General features: G+C 38.5%; 1 protein-coding gene across 1 annotated transcript; it reads right to left on the bottom strand.

Annotated features, from left to right (window-relative positions):
* Nucleotides 1–3103: 3103 nt before the first annotated feature.
* On the bottom strand, nucleotides 3104–19423 carry LOC128123856 (olfactory receptor 473). Its single transcript, XM_052760142.1, has 2 exons — nucleotides 19268–19423; nucleotides 3104–4054 (listed from the first exon to the last, which is right to left on the bottom strand). Exons 1-2 carry the CDS (start codon nucleotides 19421–19423, stop codon nucleotides 3104–3106), a joined length of 1107 nt encoding a protein of 368 aa, XP_052616102.1.
* Between the last annotated feature and the right edge of the window lie 872 nt (nucleotides 19424–20295).

Here is a 20295-nt window from a genome sequence, read left to right as displayed (position 1 = left end):
CTTTTGACTCAAGCAGAGTTCAAAGTGGCAACCCTGATCTCATTTTGACTTACACTAGTCATTCTGCACTAACTGCCAAGTTGTAAGTGGAAGCAGAGAAGGCAGAAACACAGGTCATCTATATTAAATTACACATGACACTTAAACTCTTTGGTACTCAACATATTTTTAACTTGAACAATGGGAGAACTGGCCCTATAGTACAGTTTTGTTGTGAGATTAAAGGAAGTGATATCTGTGAAATGCCAGAGGACCTGGTCACATATAGGAGTTAAGCATCTCTTTATTTAATAAAATGAAATGAAGTTGGGGTAGCTTTACAATGATTTAGTGTTTTGATGACTGTAGTTTTCTTTCAAAATGTCAGGTAGCTTTACCATAAATCCAAAAACAAGACAAGAGGTGCAGTACTTATGTGTTCTCAGTTCTGAATTCTGCTCTTTAAATATATAATACGTAGACTAATTTTTTGCTTCTCTTTTCCTCTCCATTGGACACTTAATATTGAGAATTCTACACTGGATTTCATGTTTATCAGCCTGGATCGGGGATACTGACCACTCAAATATCTTCTCCCTCAGAGGATCAGTCACGGTGGTGGGAAATAGAGAGGTTGGGAGAGTGAACCTTACCTAGTTGAAAACAGACTGTTGTTTCTGATTTCCTCTCCTCGCCTCAGTTCCTGAAGTCCAGTAACAATGATGGTTGCCACAGACCATCCATGCAGTACCCACATGCCGTAAGAATACTGCTCTACATATGCCAGAAGTCGACTGCACAGTGCCTCTTGGTGAGGGCATGGTTACCACAAAGGTCAAGAGCTCAAAAGTGCTTGATAATTTTCAATTTATTCTTAAGTTATTTAAAAATCCATCCTAATAAAGTCCATCAATCTGTCATTTACAGATTTTGACACTGAAATCCAAAGAGGATTTTATATAAAGTGGAGGTATTTTATTTTTTAGAGAGAGTTGGGTTCTGGACACTGAAATGTGAACCATTAATGCAATCACTGGTCAAGGACATAGCCACACACATGCAGAAAATATAAAGTTGAGTGTCTTTGTGTGCATTTTAAAAGAGGGGAAGAAAGGCTGTAATCAACCAAGGTAAACCTTCAGGGATTATTGCTGATTGCCGCTCAAGAGAAAGGTATATGTGTTTCTTGTACAGAAATAGCTTCTGGAGCCAGGTGATTCATTAAGTCCTGGCTTACTCTCCCCAGGTGACACCCACATGCTGTAGCATCCAATGGAATTCTTTTGTTACTTATTTACAGAAAGTGAAAGAGATAGCATGTGGCTTCCCAGAACAATATTTGACATTGAAAGTAATAATTTGTCTGGTTAGTTTGGGGCATTGTGATAATATTACTCTCCATTTACAATAAACTTTGAATCAAAATTAAAAGGAGTCTTGAGATAGCAGGCTAGAATAGTAGTAAATTAAATTAGTACTTGGGTTCGTTGCCCATTTTGCTGAAGAAGTAGAAAAATGATTCTAGAGCTTTGTAGATATAAAACTGACATTTTAAAAAAGGTGTTTGGACTTCTTTCTCACTGTTGTTTAGTAGAAAAACTAAAGAATCTCCCCTGAGACATCTGAGTATCCATGGTTCATTGAGTCATGAATCAATAAAGCCATTTGCACTCAGAAAAGATGACAACCCCAGTTTTATCCCTTACTTAATATTTCTTCCCCTACCCGAAATCTTTCCTGATTCTGTAATTTAAAGATTTTTTTTTAACCACTTCTTTAGGGAAAACATTGACATTTTTGTAGGAGTTACACTGAATCTGATGTGTGCTCTACAGAATATAGCTATTTTAACAGTTTGAATTCTTCCAGCTCACATATAGCAATGCCTGTCTCTGCATCAGTTTTTAATCTCACACTCTTTCATTAATGCCTTACAGTTTTCAGTACAGAGACTGTTTGCATCCTTCACTGATTTTGTGAAAGTTTTTATGTCTGGAAGTGTGGAAGTCACAAAACTATAAAGTTCCATGATCTCATGGAGTAAAAATGCATCTCTGATGTTCCCATAGAGTATTAGAGTTGTTTATCAAAAGATAAGTGTCATTGTGGTGGAGTGTTGCTAATGTTTTCCTGCCTGGCCCACAGTCAGGACAAACTCTCTCACCTGCCAGTCCCACAGCCCCTCAGACCCGACCAAGTAAACACAGAGACTTATATTGGTTACAAACTGTATGGCCGTGGCAGGCTTCTTGTTAACTGTTCTTACAGCTTAAATTAATCCATTTCTATTAATCTATACCTTGCCACGTGGCTTGTGGCTTACCGGTACTTTACAACTTCCTTGTCCTGATGGCGGCTGGCAGTGTCTCCCTTACCCAGCTTCCTGTTCTCTCAATTCTCCTCTCTGTTAGTCCCGCCTATACTTCCTGCCTGGCCACTGACCAATCAGTGATTTATTCATTGACCAATCAGCAACACATTTGACATACAGACCATCCCACAGCAGTGGAGTGTATGTATGTTAAGTACATGATGCAAACAGTCAGTGCTGAATCCACACTCCTCTGTAAAAACTATTCTATTTCTCCAAGGCTCACTCTTCTCATCTGTAAACAAAGCTCCCTTTTCTTATTTATAATGCCCTAACTCATAGATTCATTGGGAAATTAAATGTAGAAGCCACATGATTTTAGAGACCAACTCCTTAAATATGAATGACCTCAATTATTCTTCATGAGCATATGGGCAGTCTACTTTCTGTCTTCCCCAGGAAATTTTCCACAAAATAAAACAATAGTGCTACTTACTTAGGTTATTGTGAGAAATAGGTAAATTCATATATGCAACTAAAATTTATCCTGGCACACAGAAGGCACAAATTATTGTTTGCTACATAAATAACACAAAGGCAAAGATCTTGACATCTTGCAGAAGTTGTATAGTAGCAATGGTTATTCCTATCACTTTACTGACTTCAAGTGGCCCCACAAATGATATACGAGTGTATAAAGGTAAGGGTTAGTGCAAAGAAACAGGATTTAATATTAAACAATTAGTTAAGCATCATGTGGTAGATACTAAGTGTGACAAAGGAAATCATCCATTTCTTAAATTTGAAGAAGGTCTATGAATATACTCTGACAGTTGCCTTCCTCAGAGCATCCTTCACATCTCTGTTCCTTAGACTGTAGATGAGGGGGTTAAGCATAGGGATCACCACTGTGTAGAATACAGACAGTACCTTGTTCTGTTCAGTAGAGTAATTGGACTTGGGCATCACATAAATGAAGGTAATGGTCCCATAGTAGAGAGTGACTGCAGTGAGGTGGGAGGTGCAGGTGGAGAAGGCCTTTTGGCGGCCCTCAGTGGAGCGCATCTTCAGGATGGTGATGAGGATGTAGATGTAAGAGACAGCAATGACAAGCACTGTCACCACAATAATGGAGCCAGAAGAGATAGAGGGGATGATTCCAATAACAGAGACATCTGAACAGGACAGTTTCAGCAAAGGGGAGAAGTCACAGAAAAAGTGATCTATCTGGTTTGGTCCACAGAAGGACAGATTTAACAAACAGCCAGTAAATGTCCAACCATTCATGCAGCCACCAACATAGGAAGCTCCCAGCAGTAGAAAACAGAGTCTGGGGGACATGATCATGGAGTAGAGGAGAGGTGAACAGATTGCTACATAGCGATCATAGGCCATGGCAGCCAGTAGGAAGCACTCAGTCGATCCAAATGACACTGTAATACACAGCTGGGCTTCACAGGCAGCCACGGGTAGGGCCAGGCCATGTCGAAGGAGTTCCATCAGCATTATAACTGAGACTGAGGTTGAATATACAATGTCTACAAAAGCCAGATGGCTGAGGAATAGGTACATGGGTGTGTGCAACTGGGAAGAAATTCTTATCAACGTGATGATGCTGATATTTCCTACTAAAGTGACAAAGTACACTCCTAGAAATATTACAAAAAAGACTATGCACAGTGTAGGATCCTCTGTTAGTCCCAAAATGATTAGCTCTGTCACAATGGTGTGGTTTGAAGCCTCGTTCTTTTGTGTGAATTGTTCCTGTTGAGGAAAAAAGAAAATAATTTGTTTTTAAAATGTTCTGATTTTTCACATTGCTGAATTTTTCTTTATTTTCCTCATATTTATTCTTGGTTATCTTCTCATGTAAATACTGCCTTCTTTGGAATTTTGGTTTTGTATTTTTTCTTTGACTAAGATGAGAATGATGAACCTCATTTTCTGTCATTCATTATTTTTGCATGTACTATTTCTTTTTTTTTTTTTTTTTTTTTTTTTGGTTTTTCGAGACAGGGTTTCTCTGTGTAGCTTTGCGCCTTTCCTGGAACTCACTTGGTAGTCCAGACTGGCCTCGAACTCACAGAGATCCGCCTGGCTCTGCCTCCCGAGTGCTGGGATTAAAGGCGTGTGCCACCACCGCCCGGCCGCATGTACTATTTCTTAAATGTCACTACTCAATACTTCACTGTTAGGATCTCTCTTCAAAGGTCCAGGTTCATAATTTCAATATCTATTTATTCTCATGATGCTCATTGTTTATTTGAAATCTCAAAAAAACCTCTAACAGTGGGTTTCCATACCAAACTAATCCTTTTCTTCAACCATTCCACCTACATTTCATATCAGAGTGCTGATACTATCCAGCATCTCCTGTCTGCAACTTGGGAAACTTCCTTGCTTTTTTCTTATTGTACCACATATAATAAAAAATAGACGGGCGGTGGTGGCGCACGGCCGGACGGTGGTGGCGCACGCCTTTAATCCCAGCACTCGGGAGGCAGAGCCAGGCGGATCTCTGTGAGTTCGAGGCCAGCCTGGTCTCCAAAGCGAGTTCCAGGAAAGGCGCAAAGCTACACAGAGAAACCCTGTCTCGAAAAACCAAAAAAAAAAAAAATTATATACATTTATTTCCCAATTTTATCACTTTGTTAACTCAAAACCATAGCTATCACCTCAAAGGTCATAGAACTAGTTTATTCTCTAGTTAATTGAGTGATCATGGCCCAGGAATATGGAGTCAGCTTGCTACAACTACCATTATCCTATGTGATAACAGTTTTATAAGGCTTTTGTAGTTACAGGACAAAAGAAAGCCATAACTCAAGTCATTTTACAAATATATTTGTGGAATCATCAGGTAAGTAGATTACAGCAATAGTGGGGAAATCTCTGTTATAGGTCTCAGATCCTGTCTGGTTACACCCTTAGCTTTGGTGTTGGTAGAGGCTAGAAGCCTAAGGAAACATTCTAAAAGACTTCATGTAATAGTCACAAGGTGGGCAATGAATGGCTATAAATGGGCATAGCATAGCCCAAGAATATTAAATGTAAGTTTGTTTTTTTGTTTTGTTTTTTTCAGTTCACATCCTCATCTCTTGTTTGTTACCTCTGTCGTCAAGGCTCTGGTCATTCTTCTTTTGTATTTTGTTACATTTGCCTCACTTCTTTCATTATTTTTCTTCTATGTTTCACAACAATATAAAATTGTGACCTCTTATTCATTAAATTCTTTGAATAACTTCTCAAATCTTCATGATATAACATAACCTCATTAAAACAATACACATCACATATATCCTTGAATATGATCTTGTCTCTCAGGGTGGTTTTGCCCACTACTGACACCAAACCAGCTGTTTATCATTTTCAGGTGATTTATCCTCATCTTTCAACATTATTTTTTTCTTCAAAGCCTTCTCTGACTCCTAACATAGATCAAATTATCTTTCTTTGTACTGTAGATGTCTCCACTCCCAGTGAGGACACTGGCCTTTTGTTCTCTCCTTCTTAAATGACATAGTCTTGTCAATAAGGGTTTTACACTTCTCTTACAAATATCCAGTTCTTGGGCATAAAATTGAATGTAAAAGTGGTGAATGCATGCATGAACAGTGAACTGAATAGGCTCTGGGTATCAAGATTAAAATATAATTCATGTCTCCTGCCATAAAAGAAAAAGAAAAACAGGCTTCAGAAAGAAAAAGAGCCAATGAACTTTCACTTCATGGAAAGTGCAGCCTTGGTACTACAAATGATGGTTCTTTAGTTCTGATTTTTAAAAACTTATATAACAACATTGGGGGAAAACTTGAAAATTCAAAATATGCATCATACACATCAACAAAAAGAAATTTGGTACATTTATAAGTATTCTCTTTCCATTAATATATATTAGTTTGCATATATATACATATATAATACACATGCATGTAAACACATAAGCACATGCAGGGTCTTGCTGTCTTTAAACTTCAGTCTTCCTACTTCAGCTTTGTAAAAGCTTTGTATACAACTACAAGTATGTGTCAGTATGTCCAACTTAGACACATTTTAATAGTGCTGTATTTAGTTAAAGTTGCAATATAAGAATTTGGTTTACATTGTGAATATTTACCCACATAATTTTTGAGATACACATAAGCTCTGAATGAATAGAACATAACTTAATTGATTATCATTTTTTTCAGATATTTATCCTGTACAATTGTTAACGGCCACACCTAGGAATCCCAAAAATACCTCAATTACCATAATACTAACATGAAACATATGACAAATTATCCTAATTGTCCAATCCTTACTTGTTTTTCTTAGGGCAGTAATCCCAAACAATTAATTATCTTTTGGGATCCAAGATAGGTTTATCTACTTAATTTTCAGTAATAAAAAAATTAAGCCAAATTATTCCCTATAGCTCATTGATTTGTGGCTTCCTTTGTTGATTGAAGAGTTTAGGGTACTTCATATCCCTGAGTAATATTTGGGATGTGAAGTAGTTCATAGAGCCTATACCATCCTCTTTGGCTTGATACTCAGAGCTTTGTAGTTTACATTCAGTCACTTCTCTAAATTTATCCCCCTATAACATATACTCTCTTCTAACTGTATACTTTTCAAGAGTCATGTTAGAGGATGCTGTGATTGTCTCCTCATACTAATTAAATATAATACGCATAGTATACAATTTCTGCTAACAATGTTTGTGCAGCTCTTAGGTATTTAAACATTTACCACAACAGTAATATCAGTATTAACTATCTTTCAAATGTATCAGTTCCTTAGTGTTTCCAGTTGTTTTTCCTTTAGTAAAAATAAACATTTAGTTTCTCTGATGGTGAGCCTGCATTCTTTCAATATGTTAACTATGAAGGGCAATGGCTCCATAGTTGACTATCTGTACCCATTCAAGAATATCTTCTATCTTTTCTCTGATGGTTTTGGATTGTATTCAAATGACACTAGCAACAGACAGATTACTTCCTTGATGTCAGCTCTACTATTAAAAATGTGTTTTTATTGCATTAATTGTTAATATTGCAATGGTACAAACTATTTTATACATAAAATTATTAAAATAAAATAAAGCTATCATGCCTCCACTGCTTTCTTTATTATAAAATCAATATTCATAATTTCTTAGAAAGTTCATCCTAACTCTACCAAGCTTACATGGTCCTTTGAAACTGTTCTTTCCAGACTCTGAAAATACTTTGGTCTGATGAAACAAGGCTATGCACAGAGTAGCATTTATGCTTTGTGTTTCCTGCCTTGATCTCAGTTCAATAGTGGCAATCCTGCTTTCATTATGACAGTGTTAGGAGTCACTCTGCACTGGCTGCAGATTCCTGGGGAACAGGACTTGACAAACAAGGCATTTTGTCACCTGGGTTAACCTGCACATGGCAATCTCTTTGGCTCTCATTTTTTGTGTTTGTTCAGTGATGCTATTTGTCCATATACTACAGCTTTGTTTTGAAATTAAAAGAAATGGTATCTATAAACCTACAAAGGTATTTTTGTCACATAGCTGTGCTAGTAATTTCTTTCCCCCTTTTATTGAAAATAGATTTTTTTCCTCACATAATATATCCTGATTATAGTTTCCCCTTCCTCTACTCCTCCCAGTTCCTCCCCTCCTCTCCTCCCATCTGGATCTACTCGTATTCTCTCATTAGAAAACAAACAGGTGTCTAAGGGAATATAAAACAATATAATATAATGTAATACAAGAGATAAGACAAGACAAAAAACTAACACATTGGAACTGGACAAAAACAAACAGAAGGAAAAGAGCCCAAGAGAAGAATCAGTGACCCACTCATTTGAACACTGAGGAATCTCATATAAACACTAAACTCGAAGCTTTATTTAGTATATATGCAGAAGAGCTGGTGCAGACCCATACAGGCCCTGTGCATGTTGCCCCAGTCTCTATGAATTCACATGAACTTTGATCATGCTGATTTAGAGGGTCTCGCTTTCTTGGTGTCCTCCATCCCCTCTGGCTCTTACATCTTTTTGCTTCCTCTTTTGCAGAGTTCCTTGAACCCTGAAGGAAGAGATTTGCTGGAATTAAATAAAAATGAAATGTTGGTAGTTTCAGTTGTTCCATGTTTTGAAGAGCATAACTTTCCTTTCTACATGCCAGGTCTTCCTATCACATATCTCCAAGTAAGTACAATCTCTGACACCTGCCCAGGTCTGGACTAAGACATTCTTATATGTACTATGCTGATCACTACTTTCCTTTTGTTTCTTCCCTACTACACACTTAAGTTCTTGACCTCTAGACTGGCATTTATTCTTGGCACCATAGGCCAGGGGCTCTGACCACTCTAATATCCTCTCTCATTACTGGATCAGTCACTTGTGATGGTAAATAAAGAACATAAGACTAGGAACCTAATCCAATCCTAGTATCAGGCTTTTCCTCCAGATTTCTTTTTTTATATTATCAGCTCTCAAGGTTAGCAGTGGTTTTGGCTGTGTTATACCCATATTTTCTTTGCTTCCCAGGTCCAACTAGTATAGCTGTATTAGGAACACCATAGGGCTTCTTTGGCTCACCTTCTTAAACCAGTGAAAATCCATCTTAAATAAACCCATGACTATTGCACTTACCATTTCGAAATAGAGTTTTGATGCTGAATTCCAGTAGGGACTTTAGGAAGATGTGTTCCATTTACTTTTATAAATAGTTGGAGAATGAATACAATGTGAACTACTGAATTCTCTCACTGGCCAAGGATACACATGCAATGGGGATGATGATGGATGTCTTTGACCATGATGGGAGAGAAAAGAGGTTCCTGGCAAACATGGGGAACCCTTGGGGATATTCCTGCCTGTCCCTTTGAGAGGTGGGTCTCTAGGATTTTTTTGTACAGAAATGATTTCTGGAACCAGGTGACTCATTAAGGCCTGGCTGGCCCTCTCTAGGGGGCATCTACATGCTATGGTGTTCTTTGGAATTCTTTTTCATTGTTTACTGAAAGCCAGTAAAATGATTTGTGTTCTCCCAGAAGAATACAGGACATTCATAAAAAATTACTTATTTTATCAGTTGATGCTAGCTAGTGTGGGGATGTAAGAGGACTTCTCAGTTAAACTTTATTTTTTTTTGTTTTTATTTTTTTATTTTTTTTTGGTTTTTCGAGACAGGGTTTCTCTGTGTAGCTTTGCGCCTTTCCTGGGACTCACTCGGTAGCCCAGGCTGGCCTTGAACTCACAGAGATCCGCCTGGCTCTGCCTCCCGAGTGCTGGGATTAAAGGCGTGCGCCACCACCGCCCGGCTCTCAGTTAAACTTTAAATCAAATCGAAAATCCCTGTTCAAAATGAAAGGTAAAATAGTACATCATGAACATTGTTCATTTTCCTGAAGAAATATTAAGATGAAGATAGAATTCTGTATGTAAGATTCATTTTTTTAGGTATCTTGAGCCTATTTCTTCACACCCCTTAATGCAACAAATAGGAAGGCCTTCTGAGGCAGCTGAGTATCCACATTACATGGCAGGCAATAAGCTGAGTGTATTAAATATTTAACTCAATTCATTTAAATACTCTGCATTCCTTTGTGTTTGTTTTTTAATTTTTTTATTTTTATTTTGCAATACAATTCAGTTCTACATATCAGCCACGGATTCCCTTGTTCTCCCCCCTCCCACCCCCCTCACCTTTCCCCCAGTCCACCCCCATTCCTACCTCCTCCAGGGCAAAGTCTCCTCCTTTGTGTTATAAGCATTTAATGTAGGCATACATCATTTCTACAAGTCTTTGACAAATACCAGAATGCAGAGCATCTGAAAGTGATTTATTGTGCTACATATAGCTATCATTGTCTGTCCTCTTATTCTACACCATGCATTTATTTTATGCCTCTTCTAGAATCATTTGTTCACATGCACATTTTTCAACACAAAGCCATCAAAGTATTTTTCTTCTCCTACAGATGAAATTAAGACCTCATTGTGGATCTTGAAATGACCCTGTAAGGCAGCTCCAACTTCTGTCAAGTACAATATAAGACCTACAGCCTGCATGAGTAAAGGTACTTGTGACCATAAAGGCAGACCTAAAGACTTTAGTTTCATCTCAATAATTCACTAAAACTATGATGTGATACATTTTAAGTATTTCCCAATCATACATTGTCAGTTCTGATTGCCCAAAGACTTCGTAGTCTTCCATTTAGGAGCATTCTCATGGACCCTGAGGAAATGTAACAGACTCACTATCTCTGCAGAGTCCAACCTCCGTGTGTGTGTGTGTGTGTGTGTGTGTGTGTGTGTGTGTGTGTGTGTGTGTGTGTGTGTATGCATACTTGCCTGTAACATACATATTAAAGTAAGCATGTATTCTTATGCCAGCCCTGTAGACCATGCTACTGGAGTTAGACAGTCACCCAGAAAATAGCAAGGTCCCATGTTCACTAGAACCCTGGTATCAAGTTGATTGACACAGACCACATTGTGGATCCAAAAATTGTTAGTGAAATAGTTACAGATTCACCAAGGATGGATGGTGACCCACTAGTCCTATATTGCACTATGAAAAAAAACTAACTTAAAAATTTCCATTGATATAATTCCAAATGAAAGAAAGTAAATTTCTGAAGATAAATGTGAAAGAAAATATTTTAGAACAAAGTTTTAGGTACAGCACAAGAACCATAAACTATAAAGAATTGCAAAGAGAAAATACTTCTGGTTACTCTGAGTTTGTGCATTTTTAAAAGGTAAAGAAAGATATGTTATAAATAATCAAACCTTTTTCTTCCTGTCTACAACTATTTCACCTTTTCAGCTGGTATTCAAATCCACATGAATTCTAGAATTAACACAAAAATATTTACAAAATTTCCTCATTTTTATCATAATTTCAATGACTGTATATTAAATTTGTTACACAAAATTACATTTTATATTATCTTAATAATTTTTAAAGATTTATCTTTATTATTTTATCATTATATTATGCCTACATATATAGGAGTATGTGCACATGAATGCAGGTGTCTGGGAAAGTCCAGAAGAGGGCATCAGATCCCTTGGAGGTTGAGTAACTGGCAGTTATGAGCCAGCTAATTTGGATACTGGGAATTGAACTTGGGTTCTCTGGAAAAGCAATACAAGCATTTAACCACTCCATCCCACTTTTATATTAAATTTAAGTAAGGATACAAAGTAACCAGTTCCACTATGACATTTTTGTACATGTATATCATTATACTTTGGCCTTCATCACCCAAGTACTTATTCTATCCCTGATGCCCCTCTTGCTGGTCCCTAATCATCCTCCAAAGAGTCCCCATTTCTGCTATCATGTCATATGCATTCTGTCTCCCTCTCTTCCTCCCTCCATGTCTCTCTTCCCTTAAGACTGTTTTCCCTCTCACATTTTACCCCACTCTGCTTTCACATCCTACACACATACATGTACACATGCATGCATACATATACCTATATAAAATTAAATCTAGATTCAGTATATGAAATAAATGTGATTATTTGTGTTTTAGGAGACTGAGTAAACTTTCTTATATAGTTATGTCCTACTGCATCCATACTGCATTTCATTCTTCATGACTAAAAAGTAAATTCCAGGATATGTGCCTGTGTGTGTGTGTGTGTGTGTGTGTGTGTGTGTGTGTGTGTGTGTGTGTGTGTGCCTGTGTACTATATTTCTGTGTTCATTCTTATGTTTATCAACACCTTAGTTTGTGCCATAGCCTAGCTATTGTGATTTGTGACATGGTAAAGATGGATGTGTATTTTCTTAGCACATTGCTTTAGATTGCCCTCCATGTATACCAGGAGTTGTACAGATGGGTCATGTTAGAGCTCTACTCTTGAGTTTTTAAGAAACCACCACATTGCTTCCCATAGTGATTAGCCCAGTTTACTTCCTTCCAGGGGTAAGCATTCTTCTTCCCTCAGTCCCTATATCAGCGTCCATTGTAATTTGCTTTCTTCATGATGGCCATTCAAACCAGGATGAGATGGATTTTCAAAGCAGTTGCAGTATGCATTTCCCAGACAGCTAAGCATGCTGAATACTTTTTCAAATATTTGTGGACCAGATGTATTTCTTCTTTTGTGGACCATAAATTGAGTTCTCTAGTTTTTCTACTGATTAGATGGTTTGGTTTTTTTTTCAGTGTTTAATTTATACAATTCCTTATAGAGTCCAAACAGAAATCCCCTATCTGATATACAAATAATGGCAAATATTGTTCCCCATTCTGAATGCCATCTCTTCACTCTGACGATTATTTCCTCTGCTCTGTGGTAGTTTTAGTTCATGCAATCCCTTTGTCACTTCTGGGGATTATCTACTGTGCTACCATTGTCCTTTTCGTAGTGTCCTTCATATGTCTGTATCTAGAAGTGCTTCACTCCTGTGGTCCTCCAGCAGTTGCATGTTTCAGGTCTTATGTTTGGTTTTTGAATCATTTTAAATTGATTTTTGTACAGGGTGAAAATATGGTTACATTCTTTCTTGTGTGGAAATCCAATTTATCCAGCATAATTTGTTGAAAGAAGATTGCTTTTGCCAGTCTATTTTTTGAGACTTTTGTCAAAATTGAATAGTAGTAGCTGTGTACTTTTGTTTCCATATTCTCCATTTTATCATATTGATCTATAAGTCTGTTTATGTGCCAGCACAATATTGGTACTATAACCCTGTCATATAATTTAAAATCAAATACAGTGATACCACCCAGATTTCTCTTTCTGCTCAGGATTATGTAGGCTTTGGTGCACCTTCTTAATCTTTAGCATTGTTTTTCCTACATCTGAAAAATATCTTGGGGAATTATGTTGACTTTGTAGATCACTTTTAGCAACATAAGCTAATTTTGCAATATTAATTCTGTTGATCTTCAAGTGTCCTCTTTAATTTTATCAGTGTTTTAACATTTTCATTATGTAGGTCTTTCAATACTTTAATTAGGTTTGTTTTGGAGTGTTTTTTCTTTTTTTTCCTAAGTTCTTTATCCATTAGCTCATGATTGATATATAGAAAGGCTACTGAAGTTTCTGTGTTGATTTTGTATCCTAGCACATTTATGAGGCTGTGTATTTCAAATATGCATATATTGGAGTAGGCGATTCAAACATTTTCTAATATAATCAAGTTAATTATCTATCCTTTTAAATATTTACTCAGTTCCTAATCATGAACACTTTTTTTTTGGTTTTTTTGAGACAGGGTTTCTCTGTGTAGCTCTGTGCCTTTTCTGGAACTCACTCTGTAGCTGGCCTCGAACTCACAGAGATCTGCCTGCCTTCGCCTCCCGAGTGCTGGGATTAAAGGCATGCGCCACCACCGCCCGGCATCATGAACATTTTTAAAGTCCTTTATTTTAGTGTTTCTTTTCCTTTGTTTTTTTCTAACCTGAAGGGTTAACCTCTAATTATTGGTACAGTTGTGAGAACAATTACTGTAAGATCTATAAACATCCAAAAGTATAGCATTTGTCTAGATAATATTTCCTGAATACCCTTAGTAGTTAATACGCATGGTTTGGAAAATTATTGAAGAAACTTGCCCCAAAGTGCTAGAGAATGGGCTGGGAAGTAGCTCAGTGGATAAATTCCTTGTGGTGGAAGTACAGGGATATGAATTTGAAGTCCCAGCACCTGTGTAAGGTCAGGATCAGCTGTGCACGTGTATAGCCCCAGCACTTATTAGGGTGAACTAAGACAGGAGGATCCCAGGGCCAGAAACCTTAGCTAAACCAGAGCTTCAGGTTTTGTGCCTGCACAATCCTGCAACCCCAGCACCAGAAGCAGAAAGCAGTATAACTTGTGATCTCACTGGGTTGCCAGCATAGTCAAAACTACAAGCTTCCAGTTCAACAAGAGGCCCTTCCTCAGGAAAATAAAGTTGAGAATGATAGAGAAGATATCCAACGTCCTCCTCTGGCCTCTGCATACACATGTACAAGCACAGGCATGCACACAATCATGTATGTGCAATACATACAGAGACACATACAATACAAACCACAGATGCACATGAGCACACACACACACACACACACACACACACACACACACACACACACACACGATTAGTTAATAAATAAAAGCCAAAATGAAACAGGTATAAAAACAGGCATGAGGAGCCATGGATTAGAATAGAGGACCCAGAAATAAATCTATACAGCTTAGCCTAACTTCTAATAAAGGTATCAAAAGCACACATTAGAGAAAAGATAGGCTCTTTAACAAGTGGTGCTGACCTAATTGGATTTCCACATAATGAAGAATGAAGCTAGATCCATATCTCTTACCCCCACTAAAGTCAATTCATAATGGATCAAAAACCCTAATATAAACCTGAAACTTCAAAATGGATAGAAGAAGACATAATCAAGACATTTTAAGATATAGGCATAGGATATAAGGGCAATCTGTGCTGTAACATCTGTCACTCCAGAGGTCACCAAGGTTGACTCTATTGATCTGTCTAGCTAACAGCTGTTGCCTTCCTCCCTCACCAATCCATGTTCATGCCTCCAAAGCTGTTCAGTGAGAGGATGACCTCCCCAATATAGCATTCTTTAGTCAAGGAAACATGTGTAGCTGCACTCCCCTGCTAGAACCTTCAAAAGCAAGACCACAATATAAAGACATAGGAATCTCAATAATTGACCAATAGGATTAACGGAAATCTAAAGCTTCTGCTTAGCAGAGGAATTGACATCAGAGCCAAGAGATAGCCCACATAACTAAAAAAAAAATCAATAGTGTGGTAACTGCATGTTAGAAAGTGAATTTTATCCAGAATTTATAGAGAACTGTAAAATTTAAATACTGAAAATAAAATGTATTGCCAGACAGTGGAAGTGTATCCTTTTAATCCCAGTACTCAGGAAGCAGAGGCAGGAAGATTTCTGTAAATTCAAGGCCAGCCTGTTCTACAGAGATAGTTCCAGGACAGCCAAGGATACACAAGGAATCCTGTCTCAAAAAGGCAATAAATTAGCCGGGTGGTTGTGACGCATGCCTTTAATCCCAGCACTCAGGAGGCAGAGGCAGGCAGATCTCTGTGAGTTCGAGGCCAGCCTGGTCTACAAAGCAAGTTCCAGGAAAGGTGCAAAGCTACACAGAGAAACCCTGTCTCGAAAAACCAAAAAAAAAAAAAAAAAGCAATAAATTGTGGGACTCCACAACTGACTCAGTTTCCCAGTTTGAATCTGAAGTCTATTCTGAGTCAATAGAGTTCAAGCTTGCATGCTTCAGTGCTGTGAGAAAGTCCTGATTAGCCCGCAGAGTCTCCTTGAAGGACTGTAAGAATGTCCTGATTAACCCATGGGAAGGAACATACTATCTAACTAGATGCAGGCTGCTCATGCCAGCCAGAGGTACATGGAGATAGGAAATGAAACTGCCTGCTCCTTGACTCAAGGACAGGATAGATAGTGGCTGAATGCCTGTGCTGTGCATTGTTCTACTTCAGTCCTTCAAGACTGTATATAAACTGGCTGTAAAATAAACTCAGTGCTTTTTGGTATTGACTGGCAGTCCTCTTGACTCTTCTCTCTTCATTGTCTCTACAATCTGTACACCTCCACCCAGATACCCAGTTGACTCATCAGCAGGCTACAACAATAAACAAAAAAACAAATAAATAAAATGTATTAAATCAACAAAGGCACTGATGAGCTAAATAAACTGATCTCAAAAGAATTGAAAATAGCCAACAAACATTTAAAAAACCATTTAGCTTCCTTAGCCATTAAGGAAATATAGATTAAAGCTGCTTTGAGACTCAACCTCACCTGAGTCAGATGGCTGTCATCAGAGAAAGTAAAGACAGCAAATGCTGGTGAAGATGTAGGGAAAAAAGAACTGAATACAGACTTTACTAAAAACTACAACTATCACATTACCTATCTACACTGCCCTTGGGTATACACTCAAAGCCTTTATATTAACATAACCAGAGCCTTTGGGGTCCAGCCCCAAGATCCCTTTCAGGGTTCAGGTCAGATGATGCACTGAAGTGAAGAGAATTTAGGATATTTCTTTTTTTTTTTTTTAACAATTTTTTTTATTTTAATTTATTTTGCAATACAATTCAGTTCTACATATCAGCCACGGATTCCCTTGTTCTCCCCCCTCCCGTCCCCCTCACCTTCCCCCCAACCCCCCCCATTCCCATCTCCTCCAGGGCAAAGCCTTCCCCACAGACTGAGGTCAACCTGGTAGACTCAGTCCAGGTAGGTCTAGTCCCCTCCTCCCAGGCCGAGCCAAACAATCCTGCATAGGCCCCAGGTTTCAAACAGCCAACTCATGCAATGAGCACAAGATCTGGTCCCACTGCCTGGATGCCTCCCAAACAGATCAAGCCAATCAACTGTCTCACCCATTTGGAGGGCATGATCCAGTGGGGACCCCTCAGCCACTGGTTCATAGTTCATGTGTTTCCATTCATTTGGCTATTTGTCCCTGTGCTTTATCCAACCTTGGTCTCAACAATTCTTGCTCATATTAACCCTCCTCATTCTCCCTAATTGGACTCCCAGAGATCCACCCAGGGCCTAGTCATGGATCTCTGCATCCAGATCCCTCAGTAGTTGGATGAGGTTTCTAGCACAACAATTAGGGTGTTTGGCCATCCCATCACCAGAGTAGGTCAGTTCGGGCTGTCTCTCGACCATTGCCGGCAGTCTGTTGTGTGGGTATCTTTGTGGATTTCTGTGGGCCTCTCTAGCTTTCCCTATTTGCAGATGACATGATAGTATACTTGAGCGACCCCAAAGATTCCACCAAGGAACTGATACAGCTTATAAACACCTTCAGCAACATAGCAGGATACAAGATCAACTCAAAAAAATCAGTAGCCCTCCTATATACAAAGGATATTTCTAATCTGAGGGTTTACAGAAAAAAGTTCACATGTGTGTGTGCTGTTCCAGTTGTGTCTCTTCTATTGTTCTAATTTTCATGTCCTAATTGTATATAATTTCTTAGCTCCAATTCTCTGTTCTAATCCTCCTGCTTCTCCTCATCTATCCTAAAATTTCTCTTTTTGTAGGAGGCTTGAAGCAACAAAAAAATTACAAGAGTTACCTCTCATTGGTCAAAAGCACATCCCTAAGGTAAGCAACAAGGAGCTGAGCCACTACTGTGGCAACACAAGGTTTCAAGGTTTCAAGAGTAAGACTGATCAGAGCCTGGTTAGATAAAATTGAGACATAGGTCTTTTATAGGCTAGACTTGGAAAGTGAAGAATTGGCATGATTTTTTAGGTTGTTGTGTTAATAACCTTGGTTAGACACCTGCTCTATCACTCTAGCTTGCCATAAGTCTTCTGAAGGGCTTTGATCCAAACAAGGTGAAACACCTGCAATTTTGCTCATGAATAAAATCTGTGAAAGTTCTGCCTATAATCTATTCCAAAGACACTTTATTTGGACAGTTTGCACTGTCAGTAAGCCAAGGATGGAGAACAGACCTCTAAGTGTCTAACAGTCATATAGAACAACAGGTCTAGTTATGAAGCATATTTTAGTATGTTTCTATTTATCAAAATTATACAGCTAAGTCATCTTCCTGACCATCCACGAATATATATATATATATATATATATATATATATATATATATATATCCATAAGATTAAGATGTAATTGTGAGATTACATGTACGATTACATGAAAGAGAAATTGGAATATAACAGTGGAACCCTGTTCACCCATTAAGAAACCTTAACATCCACAAGAAATAGATAGAACTGGAATCATTAAGAAAAACAAAGCCTGATTAATACAGACAAATATTCCATATTTTCATATTTTCTCTATCACATAGGACCTAGATTTAAAATTCTCTGTATGTGTAATGAATCTAGAAAGGGGATCATGGAAAGAGAAGAAAATGTCTTAAGATGAAAAAGGAAATGTAGCTCATGGTCCAGGCTGGCTGAAGACTCCATAGGCCCTCCCAGCACTGCAAGGCTAGGGCGGGTCGGCACCATTATGAGAAGCAAATATATGGTGGAGAAATGAGAGAGAAAGAGAGGCAAACCTGTTCACGTGCTATGGAAAGAGAGAGAACTGAAAAAGCGAATGTGGTGGGGAACAGACCGATGAGGGTGGCCTGCTTGCCACCCAGGACCATGGTGACATCTGAGCCCAGGCTGCTGTCAAGGGCCATGTCTAGGTCTATGGTCTTACCTCAGCTGGAGTCTGTGTTGACATCCATGGCTCATGTTGCCACCAAAGGCCACACAGATTCCCAGGGCCATGCTGCCACTAGGGCCATACTGATCTGGGCGCCAGTGCTGCTACTGGGGCCATGATGACATCCAGATCCAAGTTGCTGCCAAGGACCATGCCTGTGTCTGGGATCCTGCTACAGCTAGGGTCTGTGTTGTATGGTGGTATTTTATTTGTACTGAAATGTGATTTTAATTGTATGTTAATAAATAAAGTTGCCCGGGGGTCAGAGCTATTAGAGCCACAGCAAGACTGTGGCAGTGGTGGTGCATGCCTTTAATCCCAGCACTTGGTAGACAGAGTTAGCTAGAGAGATCTCTGTGTGTAAAAAGATACAGCCAGCATTAGAGACACACGCCTTTAATCTCAATACCAACCATAGAAGACCTGGAAGTCTCTACAGAAAGGCAGTGATGAGGCAGTCATGTGTTTGGGTTTGCAACCAATGAGAAGGCAGAACAGCTAGACTATATAAAGACATACACACAGGAAGTAGGTCCTCCTCGGAGAGCTCTCTTGGCTGAAGCAGGAAGGGTAAGGCTCTTAGTTTCAACCTCTTGGCTTTCTTCTCTGAATCGGCTCTGTGTTTCTTATTTAATAAGATGGTTGGTTACATCTACATTTGGTGCCCAATGTGGGGTTGGTTACATCTACAGTGTTGATCTCTGTGGCCCATGTTACCATAGGGGTCCATAGGAACCATGCATGTTGAAATCTGAGAGCTGTGCTGAGCTGATACCTCCTTTTGCTGGCCCTGGTAGAGCTGGCCCTGGCCCTCACTGGCTACTGCAGCAAAAGAGCTGGCTCTGCCCCTCATGGGAGAGTTGGTCCCACACTCAGGAGAGATGGTCCGACCCCTCACTGCTGGTGTGGAAGAGCTGTAGCCTGATGGCATGGCTTTGCCCCTCACCTGAGTGGGTAGTCTCAGTGGCCTAGACTAAACAAATCAGTTCCACATATGCATATGTGTGAAAATGCATAATGAAACCCATTGCTTTGTATGCTAACTATAAAAAGTAAAAAATGAGGGCATCAGATAAAACAAGAATTTGTGTCTAATAATGTAAATTGTATGTCAAATAATATTGGCTTTGTTTAAAGAGATATTTATTTTGAATTTATGCTATGAAACATTCTGACTCATATTTCTATTTCTTGGTCTACATTTAAAAAAACAGTGATGCAATGAAGCATTGGGAACAGTATAGCTGAATAGTTATAAAAAATTTTATATGAATCACTTTAAAGCATGAAGGAAATTAACATATTCATGACATTATATCAAAAACATTCATAATTAAAATTGTTCAGAACAATCTAAAAATAACATCACATATTGGACATCATATGAAATTTAGGAACAAGGAAGGGACTTTTGGTTCATCTAAAAGGGAGCATTAGCTTAGACATAATGTTGGCTTTAGAAAGAAGTGTCTTTAATAACTGCTTTGCTGTTAAACTTAGGAGCCCAGTGTTTGGAGTAAAAACATACATACAAAAACATTAATACTGAATTAAAATGTAGAATATTGTCATAGAGAGGCAAATATTGCATCTCTACCTGCAGCACTTGAAGGCATAACTACAACTACACAATGATGATCAGGACAGTAGTTCCAAGCACCTGCTTCTCAGAGATGTCACTGATGATCACAGACTAGCCCATGCTAATTACAATTATCCAAATCAAGTTACAAAACCAATTGGATCTTTGCAGTTGTAATACTGTCTGTTAATAATTAAGAAAATGAAGCCCTTGGGATTTTA

Source organism: Peromyscus californicus, unplaced genomic scaffold (genome assembly GCF_007827085.1).
Source record: "Peromyscus californicus insignis strain IS unplaced genomic scaffold, ASM782708v3 Scaffold_4__1_contigs__length_199733344, whole genome shotgun sequence".
Lineage (NCBI taxonomy): Eukaryota > Metazoa > Chordata > Mammalia > Rodentia > Cricetidae > Peromyscus > Peromyscus californicus.
This window is presented reverse-complemented; position numbering and strand designations above follow the sequence as displayed.